Here is a 16594-nt window from a genome sequence, read left to right as displayed (position 1 = left end):
TAATTCGTCTGTTAACTTTAAAAAAAAAAAATTCTTCTAGGGTCTTTAATTATTTTGAAAATTGAAAATGTCAACTTCATTTAATTATTTGTTTTTTCTTCCCACAAAAATTCAGAGCTTTGTCTTCTCCTTAGCTTATGATACATGCATTAATATTAGGTCTTGTCTTACCACAAATATATGGACAGAAATAAGCTACGACTTAAAGAAAAAGAAAAGAAAAATCAGTGAATTATTTGACTAGAACAATTCAGAAGTAACCAAACAAATCAAGACTCCTCAGATCATGACAGTACTACTATACATTTAGCCCTACACATTTGACCACAGTTCTTACATTTATTTCTGATCATCGCATGCTTATTTTATATAGCAACGTGCATATAAATATCTTGGACAATTTTTTTACTGGGTCTTTACTTTAAGTCTTACTGGTAGGACTTTTAGTGTTCTCGATTTTTGAATAGTTTTCGACGCGATTTTTTTATGACTGTGTATATTGTAGCTATTTAGAGCATCAGCGCAATTTTCAGAAAATTCTGAATAGTTTACAATAACGAAAATTTGGTTCAAACATATTGCACGCGTGACTAATTTTTTTTATGCACGTGGAAAACAACATGTTTGAACCTAGTTTTCGGTACTGTAAACTATTCAGAATTTTCTGAAAATTTGCAGGATGCTCTAAATAGCTATATAATATACACGGTCATAAAAAAAAAATCGCGCTGAAAACTGTTCACAGGTCGAAAAATACTGAGAACCTTACCGCTAGGACTTAAAGTGAAACTCCTATAGAAGAATTGTCCTATATATATTATATACTTAAATCAGATGTACTTTTGCATATGAGTTCACTCTCGAAAAAGATAATTTGATATCTTAAAGTATGTTTGGTATGGAGGTTGGGTTTGGTGGAAGTAAAATTAAGGGTATTTGGATTAAGTAAATGTGAAACTCGAGTGTTTGAAGAGTTCAAAAGTATCATTAAATCAAGTTACAAAATGGAACTCTTGAAACACAAACTCCCAAACTATTAAAAGTAATTTTAGCAATTGCATTTGACATTCATGTTCCCACAACACCTAGCCTCCACATCAAACACCACCGGTGACCACAGAGCCGTGCTTGAGTATAGGCGGGCTAGGCCCACGCTTAGGGCCCCACCCTAAAGAGCTCCCAAATTTTAGAAAAATAACAATTGTTTTCTTTATTTGTCTTGGGCTTCACCCATCTCAGGCACGCCACAAAGTGTCTAATACTACAAGAAGGTAATATACCGTTATTGATGCAATCCAATATCACATTCCACACATTTAAATTTAATAAGTATTATGAGGTATCACTAACCGAGCACAAAGTGTCACTATATGTAGTGTTAAACACTTTAAAGTGCCAAATAACAACACTCTATATATTAAGTACTAAATTTCAATATATTCAATTAGAATTAATTAAACAAATAAATATGTAGTCATTTTTTAACTTCATAGTTTTAGTAGCTAGTTAACGTCTATGAGCTATTTAACGGTGTTAGTGATACACTAAAGCCGTTTATAGAGAAACAAAATTATGGACATCAATGATCTAAATAATAACACTTTTTTTTCCACATTAAATTAGTAGCATCAGTCAACGCTATTGACCGACATCCCAAAATGACTAGATTTCACCACTTTGTAGTAGTGCCTTGTCTAGGTAAAACAAATTCTTCTTTCAAGAATAATTAAAATATCAAATATAAAAATAAAAATAGCAAATCAAATTAAAACTTTAATTTTTGTTTTTCTACACTTGTAGAAGAATTTATATTCTTCAAATAAAATCTTCAAACATCGAGACTAAGAAAAATAACCACATGTCAACAACTTTATTAAAATATAGAATGCGGGTTAGAAAGTAGAATGATGTGCGTGGTAAGAAGCATGAAATTGAATCTCAAAATTAATGAGTGTTGTTATTTGATATATTTTAAGGTACCCAACACCACATGAAATAGCATCATATGATTGTTTAGTGATATCTCATAATTCTTATTAAATTAAAATATGTGAGACGACCAGATATTATATTACACCAATAACATTATGTTACTTTTTTGTAGTGTTGGATATCATTTATACTTTTTAATAATTCTCAAAACTAATTAATGATTTTACTTTTTAACAATTTTCAAAACTAATTAATAATAAATTGAATATCTTATGCTTTTATAAATAGTATTAAGTTTCCACGGTGAGAGACTAACACAACTTAACAAAGGATCAAACTATAACTAATTAATAAATTGTAGAGTTGAGAGGAAAGCATATCATAGTAAGCCAATGATAAAACTATAATTACAACAAAGTTGGGGTCAAAAGTTTTTGCTGGCTTGGCATGGAATAATATATTTCTATTATGCATGTGGACAAAAATGACAGTTCATATAGAAGAATCTATATATATATATATATATACATACAAATATTAAGTCTTTTTGAAAGCTTGTCATATTGTGAGTGTAGAGATCAATAAAGAAAACAATAATACAATTAGGATCACATCATGGGTCAACGACATTACCCCTCACCAGCATTTATGTATTTCAAAAAGTGACAAAATATGACCATATATGTATCTATATATTATACATATATATATATATATATACATGATTGAAGTGTGAATATTTGACCTAAAAAACTCTCAAAATTATAAAATCAATGTGACTCGCAACCCAAAAATCCATTTTTTTTGGGAAAACCTATTAGATTCAGATTAAATCCGACCCGAGTTCGAGTTTTGAAATGCGTTGAAAACGAGTTCGGTTCAGACCCGAAACCCTATGAAAAGTTAAAAGAGAAATTATAGGAAATAATTCAAAATAAAGGCATCAAGAAGCTAATGTCCTCATTTTTAAAATAGTAGATAAATGATCATTTTACAATGTTGATTACCTAAATTGTTATTTTTTATAATTTATTTAGGACTGTATGACTTTAATATAGTGATATATGAGTATTAGTTTTGTTTAATTAGTCTTTATTTTAAAGTTAAATTGATTTTTTAAGTTTTTTATAGGTTGTTGGTATATTATTTTCCAATTAGTGTATATGTTTTTTGTGGTATGGTATATATATATATATATATTTTTTTGTGATATTTAGTTTCTATTTTATTATATACATAGTGGTAGTATATAATTTTGTATCATGGTATATACATTTTAATGGTAGAATATAATTTTGTTAGCATAGTATATACATTTTTTAGTAATAATTTTGTAAGTTTTGATAGTATATTATTTTTCAACTCAGTATATATATTTTGTGGCATAGTATATCATTCAACAACCCATAAAAAACGAAAAAAAAATCAATTAAACAAAATTAATATACATATACCATAATATTAAAATATTTAGAATAAAATAATAATTTATTTAATGACATATTTAATAATATGTAATATTAAAGAGATAATTATGTTATTTTACTACAAAATAAAAAAAAAAAAGGGACATTTACACAGTTATGTTATCATCTTCGTTTTTCAACCCTAAGAGTCTAATTGAAGCTTTTTTTTTTCCTAATCTTCCAATCCAAATGAGAGAGCTTTGGGACCCTCCAAACATGACTTGGTGGGAAGAAATATAATAATAATAATAATAATAATAATACCAAAATCAATAGTTATTGCTGACAAGAGTCAACGACCTTCACCAGGATAGTACCGTCGCCGGGGCCGGACAGCTCGTTGACTTCCCCCATATATGTATATGCACCTCATGATATATATATATTTATATATATATGGATGTGTGTGATATGTGTAAACTCAATAATATCATTGTTTTTATTTGAAGATAGATACAAATTTGATCTGAGTAGTGCTAGTCTTTGTCCCCATTCTCGTACAAAGAGAGATCATAGAGATCGTATCTTATATGTATAAAGCTTACACTACCTACCATGTGCTGCTTTCCTAGCTAGTTAGCTCATTTGTGCCTAATAATGTATATTTTTGGCCATTTCTGCGAAGTGCTATTATACACCATAAGTATATGGTGAGTAATTATAGCTTTAATATGTTGAATTATAGTGTATAAATTCAACAAAACTCTTGACATGTCAATTTAAGTAAGTGGGAATATTTGTGCTACTAATAATAATTATATTATTAGAACACACTGAATAGAATGATCTAAATAGCTCATTTTATTTCAAAATTTTGAAGAAACAAAGAAAAATTACACTTTAACGGGTGAGCCAAAACACATATCTATTATACCTCACGAGAATGTTTAGCTTTTTTTCAAAAATATTTTATTGTTTTTTCTTTCTTTCTCCCTCCGTTATAATTATATTTTATTTTTTCTCTTTGTTTATCTCTCTTTTTCTATTATTTTAATGAATAAAAAATTAATATTTAAATGATGTATAGAAAATATAGAAAAAAAATAAAGATGCTGATGTATGGTTTGATGTAAAAGAAAAAAAATATAGTTTTGTTGATATATATTTTGAAGTATAGAGGAAAACATATCCATTAAGAGCGCTATTATAAATTAAGTGCTACTACTAATTAACAACAAAATATTAAATCACATTGCATAAATGTGGTGGTATGATGAAATAATGAATTTATATATTACAAAAATGTATACATACATTTTTTTTGTTGATCATGATTCATAATCATCACTTAGCTATATTGCTAGTAAATTTTGTCTCTCTTTTTCAGGAAAAAAAAATACAGAATTAATACTCCATATTATTTCCAGGAGGAAATTAATAACTAATTATAATATAAGATTCATATATGAGCATTATACACCAATATTGGACAGTGATGAAATTTAGATAAATATTGCAGCTATATAAAAGCTTGTTCATCATCATCATATTATATATGTGTATATATATATATATATGATATCACAAGCTGTTTGCGTGAATAAAACTAAATATTTGCTGAACCGAGCCAGCTATGTCTTCTGCAGTGAACCTCGAATCACTCGTAACCTGTTACATAAATCATCACATCAATAAAAAAAGATTATATGTAAAATATTTATGCGGGCTTCACTTTAAGATCTACCGGTTGATGTTTTTTGTATTTTTCGACCTGTCAACATTTTTCGGTACGATTTTTTTTATGACCATGTATATTATAGTAGTTTAGAGCATCTGCAAATTTTCAGAAAATTCTGAATAGTTTACCGTACTGAAAACTAGGTTCAAATATGTTGTTTTTCACGCGCATACAAAAAATTAGTCACTCGTGCAATAACATGTTTGAACTTAGTTATCGGTACTGTAAACTATTCGAAATTTTCTGAAAATTTGCAAGATGCTCTAAATAGCTACAATATACACCGGTCATAAAAAAAAAATCATGTCGAAAACTGTTCACGAGTCGAGAACACTAAGAGCCCCACCGGTTTCACGAGTCGAGAACACTAAGAGCCCCACCAGTAAATGTTAAAGTGAAAGCCGAAATCCCCAAATATTTATTTATATATATAAAAAAATTATATATACCTTGACGTTGAAAGAGTAAAGAACAGTCTGTTCAATGGTGGTAATATTAGTGTGAAGAATATTAAACTGCAAGTCCTCAAGAGCTGCAATGGCCTTAATAAGCTGTCCAGGCCTTCGTCGTGATAAAATCTTTATCATGGCATCAAACCCTAGCAACTTCACCTCAACATCCGCCAAGCACGACTTGCTTTCCGCCATCTCTTCGCGGAGCCCGCCACCGGTTTCGAAGTCCGCCACAAACTTATTGTTCATCATCATCTGATCATTGGGGAGCGGCATAGGAGGAAAGAACCCCGGTGTTCCTGGAACAACTGCACCGGGGCCACCTCCAGTGCCGCCGCCCTGATCGGCTCCGAGTTGCTGTCTCCCTGCAGCAGCTGGAGCTTGATCTCCTACTAATCTTCTTCTCTTTTGTGATTCCAAACATTGAAGAAGTTGCTCTAATTCTCTCACGAACTCTATCGCTCCTCCAATTATTGACGCTTGATCTCCCTAACACATACACCAATTTTATTCATTTTCATGAAAATAACTAGAAGATTTTCATCTAATTTTAGTGTTCCATTGAGACACCAAAATGTTCAACCAACATACATAAAACACGTTTGGTTAGAGGAAATAAAAATAAAAATAATAAAAATGAGAAAAGTAATATAAATAGAATTGAATTGGAATCAACTTTTCATTAGAACAATATATATTTCAATACTCTAAAATTGAAATCAAACAAAAAAAAAAAATTGGTTCATTTAACTAGAACATTTCATTACTCCAACCAAATATCACCTGATTATAATTATATAACCAAGATCTATATATTCTGTCATGAAAGTCATTCAAAAACATAAAATGGCAATAGACACTACAATAAATCTGATCAATAAACACATAAATGTTAATTAGTCTACATATTATAGCAAAAATAGTAGAAGTGTTATGAAAAGGTATATTTTTATATATATATATATATATATATACGTACCCTTTGAACGTAGGAGCCGGGCATGAGAGATCTGAGCACTCGGAGATGCTCATTCATTTGCTTCCTTCGGTTCCTCTCAACCGCAATATGAGTCATTCGTTGACTCTCTACTTCTTCGCTGGTCTTAACAGTCCTCGGCCTTTTCCTCTTGTTCTTGTTATTATTATTATTATTATTGGGTTCGGAACTAGGGTTCTTACTCTGAAGATCTTCACCCAAAAACTGAAGGTGCATTGAACCATCATCATCATGATCATCATCGTCGTCATCGTGATCTAATTGATCCTTCAGACCAACGACGTCGTTTCCCGCAGCAGCAGCAGCCTGCGACGATCGAACGACGTCGTTTATTATAGACTGGCTCTGATCCTGCTGAACCATCATATTACTATTCTTGTCGTTCAACACCGGAAACTTGAGAAAGTAAACCGGGTCGACCATGTTACTCCCGGGTTGACCCGTGTGATGACGATGATCTTCTTCTTCGTCGTCGTCGTCGTCTTCTGCTGGAATATTGGTTTGGTTCAGACCCAGCTTGGGTCCGAAATCCGCGAACTGCATAACATCTGCGAAACTCAATTGTTGGTTGTGGTGAGAGCTACTGTTGCTGTTGTTGTTGTTGTTGTTGACGTTGTTCATGTTGAGCAAGTAATTCACCATTAATCTGCCGTCGTCGACGTTTTGATCCGCTCCTGCCTCTGATGATGTCTCGTCGATGTGGGACTTCATGAACTGGTGATTGTCGATGGTGTAATCCAGCGAAGAAAAACTAGGCGCCATCGGAGCCTGTAACGAATAATAACTCGGTAACTCAAAGCAAAACATGTCTAATTATTAATCTCTATGAAGAAGAAGAAGAAGAAATGTGTGTGTGTTTGAGTACCGAGTAGTTGTTTTCTTTCTCCATTTATATACGTGTTTTTGTTCACGTAAGGACAAGCTTTGGTGGGTCTTTCTGGGACCTGATCTTGAAACGTACAGTCTGAAACGCACGATTATATATATATATATATATAATACATGAAATGAAAGACTTAATTATTATATGTTCTGACAAAATAATCTATGTAATATGGGGTTCATTATTGAGACAAAACAATTACCTGAACAAAAAAATATGAAGAGAGAGATCGAGAGATTAGTGATGAAAATCAAGAACTCAGAGCTAGACTCGTCGTCGGTGAAAGTACTATGACTTATATGAATAAGAAATGGGCAAAAGAGAGAGAGAGGAGCCAAATTGGGATTAAATTTAGAGGTGACATTTTCACGGTCAATTAGAGTCACTTTTTTCACCACCTTTTTATTTAAGTGTATCACAGACCAACAACGCTCTTCCCTACCCACCGTGACTACTCTACTATTAATTAATTTATTTATCATTTGAATTGAACTTTCAACTTTTCAAGATTTATTAGAATGAACTTGCATCTCCTTCACGTAGTAAAGTCACTTTTTTTTTGGTTCATTTATTTATTGACTTTTAATTAATTAATCTCTCGTTTTCTTGTATGAGATTTTCTTTTTTTTTTTTTCAAATTTGATCTCGTGATCATGGCTACTTTAAAGTTCAACCCATTAAATGAATTATTAAATTTGAAGTTACTAAGTATTAATTGTATATCCTTGAATAAATACGAAAGAAAATACTATGAGCAAGCTTAGAGGTTAATAAAATAAGAGTAAAACATTGATATTTTTACATAAAATATTAATTTTTCCGTTTTAAGGAAATTTTTACATTTGTACTGTTATCTTTTTTATTATTTTCAAGTTGTTTTTATGTTTTTTTTTTTTTTTTTTATATTTAGTTGTTATGATATATATTATTTTTGTTAGTCTATTGAGATGATTTAATTTGTTTTTTTAAATTATGAAACATTGAAAATTATATTTTTGAAAATTTGATGGGGTATTTTTTTTTAAATAAGAATAATAAAAAAGTAACAATAAAATTGTGTATTTATAAAATAAAATAAAGGTAAAACATTCACGTGAAGGTAAACATGGGATGGGCTGAGTTACTTGTAGCCCAAAATTATCAGGCCCGTAACAACTGGGCTAGCTTAGCTTCATGCAACACTACTACTGCGTTACTTGCGGCCTAATAAACAACAAATAAAGCCCATAAAGGCCCAAAATATACAATGCTAGCTAGTAATCTTCAAACTCAGGCCCAAAACATACAATTCTAGCTAGTAACTTTCACTCTCTCAAAGGGCCATAGCACTGTGGCCGTGTGCACCATGTGCGGAGGAGGAGGAGGAGGAAATGTTTGTGCCTGTCCGACCTACTTTTTTGTGTTTTTAGTAAAAATATGTCATGTCGAGTCACCCATACATAAGAATAAATAATATTTTTGTCTCCCAATTATGACCACTGTATGATCGTGCCCCTGAATGATTCGTGATATTAAAAATTCTCTCGAACTATATACGTTATTAAAATATGAGACTTCTGTTAGATTTCGTCCTAGGTGGCTAACGGATTGATGATGTAGCATTTTGTCTCTTGATGTGGCAGTGTCATGTGTAGAATAATTAGAAATTTTGTCCCCTGAACTTTGACCACTACCAAATTGTACCATTTTTATTAAGACTAATTTAATTTTTTTCTTTAAAAAAATGATAATTAAATCCTTAAAAATTAAAAAAAAAAAATTAAAAGATTAAGAAAATATGTAAAACTTAAAGTTTCAAATTAATTAAATAAAATTCAAATACTCAAAAATAAAAATCTAATTAATAGCAAATAACTTTTGTTTTACTTTTTCTTTTCTTTTATAATATAAAATAAATATATTTTAATATAATTTTTTTTTAAAAAAATCCTAAAACAAAGCTTTTTCCCCTTTGTCCTCCTCCTCGTAAATTTAAATTTTTTATTTAAGTCTTTCGTCCACCTTTTTAATTAAAAGTTTTTTCTTTGTTTTAATATTTATTTTAAATGCTCATTCTAAAATAGTTTTAATTAATATTGTAAAAAAAATAATTATTTGTTGATAATTGAAATTTTTATTTATTAAGGATTTAATTATTATTTTTAAGAAAAAATATATTTTTGTATAAAAGGAGTATAATTTGGTAGTGGTCAAAGTTCGATAGGCAAAATTGATAATTATTCTACATATGGCATATCACATCAACAGATAAAATCCTACATCATCAATTTGTTAGCCACATAGGATGAAATCTACCAGAAGTCTCATATTTTAGTAACGTGCATAGTTCAAGGGGAATTTTTAACATTGTGAATCATTCAGGGGGCACAATCATACAGTGATCATAGTTCGGGGAGCAAAAATACTATTTATTCTTAAAAATATGGGTCTTATTTTATAACAATTAATAATGTTATAAAATATTATTACAATAATAATATATAATCTTATTTTCTTACTAATTATATTAATATGAATTTAAATATTATAAAACAATTTTATTATAACTTAATACTAGATATTTAATACTTATATTATTATAAAATATCATTATAATAATATATATAATACATCATCTTAATTTTATTAAAAAAATTATGATTTATGTTTAAAAAATTTATCATATTATATTATATGTATTCTAAAAAATCATAAACAATATTTTGGTTTAATTTTTCATATTATGTTATTCTTTTATATATAATATTGTTTGTTTATTTAAAATTGATATGATAATAATATAAATTTAATAAAAATAATTAATAAATTCTATAAATAAAACTAAACAAACATATATTGTTTATATCTATTATATATATATATATATTATATTCAAATACAAAAATGCTAAGCACTTATTTAGTTAGTGGCCAACAAAAACATTATGTATATATATTCTGCACTCAATTAAACTTTATAATGATAAAATGCAATTAAATTGTGGGGGCAAACTTTGCGTTTGGGTGGCTACATATTGATTATTAATGAGGAAGATCATCTCTCTTAATTACAAATGCAATTATTTTTTCATATGATAGTAATCATCTTCTTGTTAGTATTGTCAATTGGCCTTGTATTTTTTAGGATTTGAATTGAACTAAAGTTTCTTAATGTAACATAATGTTATAACATATATCACAAACACAAAGAATATATTTATATATATATTGTCAATGTATTGATATATACACCTCAAATATTCACTTAATATTATACACAGTAACGTGACACTGCTTTTTAAAACAATAAATTCTAATTTTGATAAATGTGATTGACTAAACTAAACTATCACGTCATATGTAATATTAAAGTGCATATATTAAGTGCAGATATCATTATCTATTTTATCCTACTTTTGACAATTATTTACAAAATACCTCTTATTTAAATTATTTAAAATTTCGACCAGCTCTAAAGTGACAAATGATAATTTGCAAAGACTTATCAAGACTAGAATAAAGTGAAAAATAACTTAAAAAAAAAAAATATTTCTCCTAAAAATATCCATAACCAAACTAAATAAAATATAATATTCACTAAACACGTAAAAAGTGTACTTTGGTTTTGACAATTATAGAAAATTGCACTTTAACCCCAAGGACAAATTTATGAAAAAATTCCATATGGGCCTTACTCTCTGAGTATGCCACGTCATAAAAATCAGACAAAATGTTAGTAATTAGTAGGTAAGTCATAATTAGAATTAATACCCAAACTTTCTTTCTTTCTTTCCTTAATACCCCCGTCTTCCACCGTTAACTCTCCGGCGGTCTTCTCAAAATCTGTGCAATCTTGAGAAATTTCAATCCCAACAACATTTTCCCGGAAAAAATTTCTTCATGTGTGATCTTAACCTCGAATTTTTCTCAATTCGTCTTCTTCTCTGCCAAAATCGAGCTTCTTTCGCGATTGAGGTCTAATTTCTGGTACAGTTGAACTCGGTCCAAAGGAGCTGTTTTTATTGGTATGTATTGGTTTTTCTGAGTATTTTGATTTTGTTTTGCTGTTTACGAGCTTGCATTTTTCGTTTGAGATCATACCCATATTGGAATGTGTGCGTTTTTTTTCTTTTCTTTTTTTTGTTAAAGTTTGAATCTTTTGGGTTTTGATGAAGATGATGAACTTTTAATTTTTAATTTTTTTGGTATTTGAGTAATGGGTTGTATTAATTGAGTTTTGTGTACGAATTTATATTTTCGTACTGGTACTTGAGCGTGTAACCCTTTTTAGGTTCAGTACTGGATTTTAATGATGCCACTAATAAGGTGATATTAGGCTTATGTTTTGAATGTTTTCATGGTACCCAATTGAGCTATTTGGTTTGTTTTCCTGTTTTATATGGAAAGTGCGACTGTGGAGAAGATTAAGTGGTTTTTGGAGTTAGGATGGACTATGAGGTCATTCTCATGGTTATGGATATATATTTATATCAGGTTAGGGGTGTACAGAAAACTTATGGAGTTTTGCTTTATTCTGGCTGGAATTGTTCTTTTCAACAATAAAAGTTATTTTGCCATAGCTTTTAAGGGTACTGATCAAAATGTTCTAACCTTTACTATGGGATAGAATCGGTATTGTTAGTTTGGGTTTGCACCAAACTTAAGTTTCAATTTGTTCCCGATTAATTTGTGCCATATTCTTATAGCTTCCTAGTACTCATCTTTGGCGTGTTCTTATGTTCTAAGTAACTTGTTTGTTCTTTCTTTTTACTTCTTATCTTAATCTATTTTTAGTTTTGTGATCCAGTCACCGAGGCATTTAGAATGAAAGAGGTTGATTCTTCATTTGAAGATGTAAGTAGCAAAGAAGCTTTGGATGAGCATGAGATGGATAAAAGATTTGGACTGTACGAGATTGTGAAACCACCTGAAACTGGCATGTCTTTTGACTCATCAGATGCCCTTTATGAGTACTACAGGCAATATGGGAGACAAGAAGGTTTTGGAGTTAAGAAGAAAACATCACGTTCTTCAATGGATGGGAAATCAAAATTTGTGTGCTTTTCGTGTTCTCGTGCAGGGAAGTCAATATCTCATAAGCAGAATTACCTAACTCCGAATCCACTAACAAGAATTGAGTGCAAGGCCAGGATCAATGCTACAATACTTGAAGATGGAAAGTGTAAGGTTAATTCTGTTGCACTTGAGCATAATCATGAATTGAGTCCAAGTAAATCACAGTTTTATTTATGCAATCGAGAAAAAGTTATTGGTGTGCGTAGAAAACTTGCCCCGAGTGATCAAACAGCGAATGGTGTGATAATCAATTATCAATCAGTGGACACTGGGGCCTTTGATAATGTCACAGTGCTAGAAAATGACTGCATGAGTTATTTTGAGAAAGGAAGTGGACTACAACTATTTGCAGGAGATGCTAAAGCAATCCAGGAATATTTTGTTCGTATGCAAATTAAGAATTCAAATTTCTTTTATATGATGGATATGGATGATGATGCTAGAATCAAGAATATATTTTGGGCTGATGCACGCAGTAGGGCGATGTATGAAGAATTTGGTGACGTGGTTACGTTTGATACGACATACTTGACAAATAAGTATGATATTCCTCTTGCACCTTTCACAGGGGTGAATCATCATGGCCAATCCATCTTGTTTGGATGTGCATTGCTATCAAATGAGGATACGACTACATTCACATGGTTGTTTAAGACATGGCTTGCCTGTATGTCTGGACGTGCTCCAAATGTTATAATTACAGATGAGCACAAGTCAATGACAAAAGCAATTGATGCTGTATTCCCCAATACTAGACATCGTTGGTGTTTGTGGCAGGTAATGAAGAAACTACTAGAGAAGCTGGAGGGTCTCAAATTGCATGACCAAGTAAAGATATCACTGCAAGATGCTATTTATGATTCTTTAGGAAAGAAAGAATTTGAAGAAAGCTGGGAAAGAATTGTTAAAGATTTGAATCTTTGTGATAATCCATGGCTAAGTAGCTTATACAGTGAAAGGAATCATTGGGTTCCAGCCTTTCTAAAGGACTCCTTTTGGGCGGGAATGTCAACCACACAACGTGATGAAAATTTTGTTCCTTTCTTTGATGGGTGTGTTAACTCAAAAACAACAATAAAACAATTTGTTGAACAATATGACAAGGCTTTAAGAAACAAGGTAGAGAAGGAACACCTTGCAGATTTCCAGTGTTTTAGTACATGGATCCCATGTGTAACCCTTTTTGAGATAGAAAAACAATTTCAAGTGGCTTACACCAATACAAAGTTCAAAGAATTCCAAAAGGAGCTGACTGGGAAGCTTTATTGTGAAGTCTCTTGTACTGACAATAAAGATGGAAATTTTGATGTTTCTGAGGTTATATTTGTTGGAGATAAACGTAAACAAGTCCATTTCAATGTTCGATTCAACGCAGAGAATTGTGAAGCTCAATGTAGTTGTGGTTTGTTTGAATTTAAAGGAATCCTATGCAAGCATGCAATTTCAGTTCTCTTGAAAATGGAAGTTATAAACGTACCAGAAAAGTATATCCTACCACGATGGCGGAAGGATTTGAAAAGATGTCACACAAGGGTCAGGGTTGGTTATTATGACGATTGGACTAGCAATCTTGAGGCTCAACGATATGATAAGCTACGAAAGAAATTTGACGAAGTTGCCGACTTTGCAGTGGTCTCTGATGAGAAGATGATGATGCTGTGGAATTGGTTAGATGAAATTCAGACAAAAGTAAAATGAGACTACTTGAGGGATAAGTAGCAACTGACATTGCTGGTCGAGAAATCCCTGTCACTATTTCCACAAGATCAACTACTGCTAGTTGGGAAACTCTCATGCATTTTGGATAGTGGTTAGCATCAGAGTTTCCTTCTTCGAGTCAAGATTAGCATTATCAGAACGGTGAGACACGCCAAAATCAGGGTACGAGCTCATGCTCGGGAGCAGCAATACCAGAGGTGGGGTAACTTTCTTACCTCTCCAATTTTCTGCATGGCTTACATCTGCTCTAATTTTAATCTGCACTTGTACCGCTGATTTTGGATTTTTGCTGCTGCAAATGTGCATGGTCCAGAATCATATCAGGTGCTAAGAAGCAAGAGAATATTAGATGACATGTGACTGTAAATATTGTTCAAACAGATGTTAGCTTTTAAGAGATCTTGTTTTGGTGTTGACGCAGATGTATTAATATGTTGGTCTCTTTAAAGTAATTCATGTCTCGTCTTCCTTGTTTGTCACTGACATTTCTTCCCAAGTTGATCACTTATTTAATGTCATTTATAGCTGCTATCAGAAATCTCAGCTGTAAACTAGACTATGTCAACGCATTAACAAGAAACCTACCTGACCATGTATATTTCTAAAAACAAAAATTGTCATTCTTACTTTCTTAGTCTTTCTTCATGTACTTATTCTTTGTCACACTATCATCTGCTTCATGGGTTCTCTCTTACTCCTGTTTTGCTATTTAAATCCCTGTTTGCTCTCTCTAACGACATCCATCTAATTTGGAATGAAAATGTCAGCTTCACTGCTTGAGTTTTTTCTTCAGATGTAATTAATGGTGTTAAAAAAAAAAAAGTTTGCTTCTTTGCTCTGCTTTCTGTCCATATCTATATGCTGCTGTCATATTACTAAATCAAATTGACCCCTCTTGCTAATCTTTCTTTCTTCTTCTCCCTCAACTAAACCCAACATTGTTTGATGAATTCTGAGCTCTTTTTGTTTGATATACTGTACTTATTTCTAAAGCAATCTGAGAAAGTGGGTGTTTAGCTAGGAAGCTTTGTACTTTGTAGAATACTTGGCCATCACACCGTATCTAAATGATAATAATTAGTCCATATTCCTCAAAACCATGACATAAGAAATGTGGATTAAGTAAGTCTCCAATAGAAAAAATATTATTCAAAAGCTGTAGAAAATTCAATGATCACATGATACAGTGATCTCTCGATTGCTTTTTGAACAAGGAATTTGGAAGAATGAATAAAATATACAATAGTTGAACAAATAATTTCAAACCAAATTGCATACTTGTAGAAGAACTACTTTCATAAATCAGTCTTATCACTACTTCACTTGTAAAATCAATGCCTTTGTATTCTCAACACAGGGACCCATTTTTGTTCAGTGGAGCTTAAAATAAAAATTATATTATGATAGTGAAATTAGTGAAAATGGTCTTTTGATTTTGTACAACCTATTTTGATAATATTTTGCAAAATGACTTTAGTCTAAAATTCGACTAACTGTTTGTTTGAATTTTTCGACCATTTGTCTAAATTTTCGACTAGCTGTTTAAATTATGAAAGATTATTTTGCAAAGAATTATTAAACTAAGCTAGAGTTAAAGTTTGGCTTTAAAAAACAAGCAATTTTGCCAAAATACCCTTAAAGAAATAATAAATTAAAAATATTTAATATTTTCTTTTTTAACTGGTGGCTTGAGCCTCCCCTGGCACCCAACTGGTTCCATCCTGATTCTCACCAAATTAAGAAGACTTGTTGGATCTTAACTCCGCTCTTATCGTATTTAATGTGCATGAAGAAAATAATAATAAAATTAATGATATTGTTCCTTTAATTATATAAAGAAGGAAATCTACAAAATTGTATTAAAACTTAAAAAAAATATGAAAAATATGGTTTATTACAAAAATACAGAGTTTTTGTTCAAAAACATGGAGTGGAAACATTATACATAAAAAGTAATAAAATACAGTGTTTTTGTGAACAATGTTTGCAAATTTGTAAATATCTTTTATAAATTTGTAAATATTTGTTACATTTTTGTAAATAAAATCAGTTATAAAAATGTATTTTTGTAAACAAAAATTACAGACAAATGCTTAGCTAAGTAAATTTATTTTTGTAATAAAAGTTTATAACTAAAAAGTATATTTTTGTAACTAACATTTACGAAAATAATTCATAATTTAACATCAAAATAATTGTAACAAAGATTTATAAATCTAATTTTAAAATATTCAAATAATAATAATATTGTGACTATCAATAACTATATTGTAATACATAATTATTAAACCATAACTAATGTTACTATATTATAAATCAAAGTTACCAAATTTGACCACAATAAGTAAACATATGTTACATTTTAGTAAATAACTTTTATATTTTGTGAATAATTTATAGAAAAATCAGCAGC

General features: G+C 30.5%; 2 protein-coding genes across 3 annotated transcripts; one reads left to right on the top strand and one right to left on the bottom strand.

Annotated features, from left to right (window-relative positions):
- Window positions 1-4566: 4566 nt before the first annotated feature.
- LOC133819795 (transcription factor FAMA) lies at window positions 4567-7752 on the bottom strand. Its single transcript, XM_062253137.1, has 5 exons — window positions 7611-7752; window positions 7391-7489; window positions 6508-7293; window positions 5526-6017; window positions 4567-5006 (listed from the first exon to the last, which is right to left on the bottom strand). The coding sequence occupies exons 2-5, from the start codon at window positions 7412-7414 to the stop codon at window positions 4920-4922; spliced, it is 1389 nt and encodes a 462-aa protein (XP_062109121.1). The 5' UTR covers window positions 7415-7489; window positions 7611-7752; the 3' UTR covers window positions 4567-4919.
- A 3401-nt stretch (window positions 7753-11153) lies between these two features.
- On the top strand, window positions 11154-14664 carry LOC133819794 (protein FAR-RED IMPAIRED RESPONSE 1-like). Of its 2 annotated transcripts, none has more exons than XM_062253135.1 (2): window positions 11154-11411; window positions 12194-14664. In XM_062253135.1, the coding sequence occupies exon 2, from the start codon at window positions 12211-12213 to the stop codon at window positions 14158-14160; it is 1950 nt and encodes a 649-aa protein (XP_062109119.1). In that variant the 5' UTR covers window positions 11154-11411; window positions 12194-12210; the 3' UTR covers window positions 14161-14664. The 2 variants fall into 2 exon arrangements, with proteins under 2 accessions (XP_062109119.1, XP_062109120.1); XM_062253136.1 differs by having other exon boundaries at window positions 12181-14664.
- Window positions 14665-16594: the final 1930 nt, after the last annotated feature.

The sequence above is a fragment of the Humulus lupulus genome, chromosome 2, assembly GCF_963169125.1.
Source record: "Humulus lupulus chromosome 2, drHumLupu1.1, whole genome shotgun sequence".
Lineage (NCBI taxonomy): Eukaryota > Viridiplantae > Streptophyta > Magnoliopsida > Rosales > Cannabaceae > Humulus > Humulus lupulus.
The sequence above is the reverse complement of the archived record's forward strand: the minus strand, read 5'-3'. Positions and strand labels throughout refer to the sequence as shown.

What these genes read in the sequence shown, in the direction of transcription:
- LOC133819795 (XM_062253137.1), bottom strand. Translation starts at nt 7,414, where the DNA reads ATGGAGAAAGAAAACAACTACTCG. An exon ending in AGAAAGAAAACAACTACTCG is followed by an intron (nt 7,294 to 7,390) that starts GTACTCAAACAC and finishes TATTCGTTACAG; the next exon opens with GCTCCGATGGCGCCTAGTTT. An exon ending in TTTACTCTTTCAACGTCAAG is followed by an intron (nt 5,007 to 5,525) that starts GTATATATAATT and finishes TTTATGTAACAG; the next exon opens with GTTACGAGTGATTCGAGGTT.
- LOC133819794 (XM_062253135.1), top strand. Translation starts at nt 12,211, where the DNA reads ATGAAAGAGGTTGATTCTTCATTTGAAGATGTAAGTAGCAAAGAAGCT.